This window comes from Columba livia, chromosome 14, assembly GCF_036013475.1.
Source record: "Columba livia isolate bColLiv1 breed racing homer chromosome 14, bColLiv1.pat.W.v2, whole genome shotgun sequence".
Lineage (NCBI taxonomy): Eukaryota > Metazoa > Chordata > Aves > Columbiformes > Columbidae > Columba > Columba livia.
Window position 1 is genome coordinate 20221070 of NC_088615.1, and position 3748 is coordinate 20224817.

At 52.3% G+C, this 3748-nt stretch overlaps 1 protein-coding gene across 1 annotated transcript; it reads left to right on the top strand.

The window, feature by feature from the left end:
* The first annotated feature begins 1233 nt into the window (after positions 1-1233).
* On the top strand, positions 1234-3454 carry LOC135575449 (olfactory receptor 14A16-like). Its single transcript, XM_065030251.1, has 2 exons — positions 1234-1911; positions 3431-3454. Exons 1-2 carry the CDS (start codon positions 1234-1236, stop codon positions 3452-3454), a joined length of 702 nt encoding a protein of 233 aa, XP_064886323.1.
* The last annotated feature ends 294 nt before the right edge of the window (positions 3455-3748 follow it).

The window sequence follows — 3748 nt, forward strand, 5'->3', positions numbered from 1 at the left end:
CAGAGGAAATTGGCCATGGACTTGGGGACAGTGGTGGAGATGGAGCCCAGGTCGAGGAGGGCGAGGTTGAGCAGGAAGAAGTACATGGGGGTGTGGAGGTGCTGGTCCCAGGCTATGGTGGTGATGATGAGGCCGTTGCCCAGGAGGGCAGCCAGGTAGATGCCCAGTCTTTTACTGGGGAATGAGCTGATTCTCCCTGAATCAAATGCCATCATTAGTACACTTGGATATCTCTCTGGGGTTTCCTTCCAAGCTGTGAGCTTACGTCCAGGATGCAAACCTTTCCTATAGCATCTCTGTGTTATCTGAAAGCCCCATGGAGAAGCGCAGAGATGCTGTGACAGAGAAATTGCTTTTGGGTTTGTGAAATGAGCTCTGTGTGTCCTGGACTAAACGTTGGGTGCTGAGACCTTAGGAAAGGGTGAGACCTGTCGTGGTCTCAGGTGGATCCCTCTGCTCTCAGCAGTGCCTGTTGGCTTTTCAGGGTAACATGGGAGTGTGATCAGGCTCCATCTCAGAAAGGTGCCAGCCCAGGGCAGCTGGGAGCAAGAGAGAGGGACAGAGCAGCTGCCCTCACTCTGCACTGACCCTCAGGCATCCTCTGGTCTCGCAGGACTCGCTCTGTTCTCCCTGAGTGCAGCAGAAATGCTGAGGGTTTCTGACACGCAACAACACTCCCCAGGGTGGGAGGGGAGCTGTAGAAACGCCAAACCTCTCAAACTCAGTTTCTTAGGCCTGGGGGTACAGATGCTGACAGTCCCTTCTGTACCAGGAGTGGTTCCAGCTGACAAAGCTGAACCCCAGGACTGGCCCCTGCCCACCCGATCACACAGGGTCAGGCTGACTCCTCAGGAGCCCGTGGGCAGAGACCCTGCTCTTCATTGCACACTCATCAAGCACTGACGAGGGCTCCAGCCAGGACGTTCTCCTGGAAAAAAAGTTTGTCTTTGTGTGACAGGGTGTGAGGGTCTGTGGGAAATGGTTTTGATTATTCCCAGAGAAGTCTCATCTAAACCTTCACTATCTTTTCCTCCTATGACAGGTCCTCATGCCCACAGGTAGCAAATGTCCAACAGCAGCTCCATCACCCAGTTCCTCCTCCTGCTGTTCACAGACATATGGGAGCTGCAGCTCTTGCACTTCTGGCTCTTCCTGGGCATCTACCTGGCTGCCCTCCTGGGCAATGGCCTCATCATCACCACCATAGCCTGGGACCAGCACCTGCACACCCCCATGTACTTCTTCCTGCTCAACCTCGCCCTCCTCAACCTGGGGTCCATCTCCACCATTCTCCCCAAGTCCATGGCAAATTCCCTCTGGGATTCCAGGGCCATCTCATACTTGGGATGTGCGACACAGCTCTTTTTGTTTCTCTTCTTAATCACAGCAGAATATTGTCTACCCACCGTCATGTCATGTGACCGCTACGTTGCCATCTGCAAACCCCTGCCCTACGGGACCCTCCTGGGCAGCAGAGCTTGTGTCCACATGGCAGCAGCTGCCTGGGCCACTGGGTTTCTCCATGCTCTGCTGCACACGGCCAATACATTTTCACTGCCGCTGTGCAAGGGCAATGCCCTGGGCCAGTTCTTCTGTGAAATCCCCCAGATCCTCAAGCTCTCCTGCTCACACTCTTACCTCAGGGAACTTGGGTTTCTTATTGTCAGTGTCTGTTTAGGATTTGGCTTTTTTGTTTTCATTGTGGTGTCCTATGTGCAGATCTTGAGGGCAGTGCTGAGGATCCCCTCTGAGCAGGATGGGCACAAAGCCTTTTCCACCTGCCTCCCTCACCTGGCCGTGGACTCTCTGTTCATCAGCACTGTCATGTTTGCCAACCTGAAGCCACCCTCCATCTCTTCTCCATCCCTTGACCTGGTGGTGTCTGTTCTGTACTCGGTGGTTCCTCCAGCAGTGAATCCCCTCATCTACAGCATGAGGAACCAGGAGCAAAATGATGCCCTGAGGAAACTCATATCTTAGTGTTTTCTGAAGCAATAAACTTCCCATCTGCTTCTACACAGGAGTTTTAATGTAGCTAGTTACAGGCTCAACCTGTTATCTGGATTTTCTGTTGTTATTAGTTGTTTTCTTATTGTGATGATGTTTTCAGCCCCTTTCTAATCCACTGTCTGCTTTTCTTTTATAGCCACTGGCTGTTTAAATGAGGAACAGTACACTTCTTGTCTCTTGGGATGTGCGATTCCTGTAGTGACTTGTTTTTCACTATATCTTTCCTGCAAGGCCTTTTTGCATGTTCAGGGACAGTTCCTGTGATGGCTGAAGGGTAAAAGAGTCCATCATGTCAGCCCTGCCAGGGAGCAGCAGCGCTTGTTCTTCCAGAGCTGTTCTGGTTCCACTCCCATACTCTCCTTCTCATCCCTGGTGTTGGTGAAAGGCCTGAGTGCTCTGGCAGCTTGGTCACCGTCCTGCTGTGTGTCAGTGCTGTGAGCGCAGGCAGGGACAGGCAATGGGCACTGCTGTGACAGAGCTGGCCCCAGAACCGCCTTTCCAGATAGAAAGGTGATCTCCTCAGGGCATGACCTGAAGGTTTAGATCTTCTTACAAAGTTTTTGTCAATAACATTTTCAAGAAAGTGACCCACAGATTAAACATCAGTGTACAGCTGAACAGTGTGTGTGTGCAGGGCTGGCACACAGCAGTGTCCTCTCACAGCCAGGCCTCCTGCCAGAGACCTGCAGGACCAGCAGAGCAGGGGCTAGGCTGTGCCCCTGTGCACTTGACACCTCATGGAAGGAGCCCCAGGTCGATCACCACGGACTGGCCCCTCACAACCATCATTTCCAGCACTGGCCTCTCACCCACAGAGGCTGTTTTCTCTCCATGGATGGACACTCAATGAATAGTTCAGCAGTCTGTGTTGCTTTGTACAGATGAGATGTGAGCATGCACATCATGTACGTGAGGTGACATGAACCTGAGTGAGCACAAACACCATCAACTATTCCTTTCCATTCCGTGAAGGCCTGTGAGACAGACGACGTCTTGAGGTCACTTCATATTGGGAGGAACAACCTATGGGAAATCACCTGAATGCAGCACTGGGTTGTGCTTTCTTTAACTGAGCTCCCTGTGTCCATTCCTCATGACATGGGACATCGCAGATGAGTGCAGAGCAGGTGACACACCACAGGGATGAGATGTGTCCCGTCCTTTGGGAGTGGCAACGGGAGGCCAGAGGAACACTGTGACTCCTGCCTCTGTGAGTAAAAGGGACAGACACTGAGCATCCCTGGGTGTACAAGGAGTCCTGAGGCCAGCTAGAGATACGGATGCCTGACAGAACCCTCATATTTCTGTGTGTGACTCCAGGAACCAACCCCACTGGATCAGTGAGATTTGTCTCAGCTGCCTTGAACAGGATCATTGCAAATGCTTCTGTCTGCTCTGTCACCCTTTCTTGTGATTCCAGATTGTGATCTCAAAAGTGCCCTAGAAACCAGAATGGTTCTGGGGTCCTAAGGAAACGCAGACCTCAAACCCATCTTACAAGAAGAGCAGGAATAGGAACTGGGTTAACTACAGGCTGGCCACCCTACCTCCCTCCCTGGGAAGGGGATGGGGCAAGCCTCCTGCAGCCATTTCCAGGAACGTGAAGGACAAGGAAGGGATTGCTGAACGCAAATGGACAGGGAAAGAAAGGCATGTTGTGTACAGGCATTTGCAAGGCTCAGCCATGGTCTCCTTCTGGCCAGAGTGGTGCTGATGGGGCTCAAAAAGCGGGTGCTGG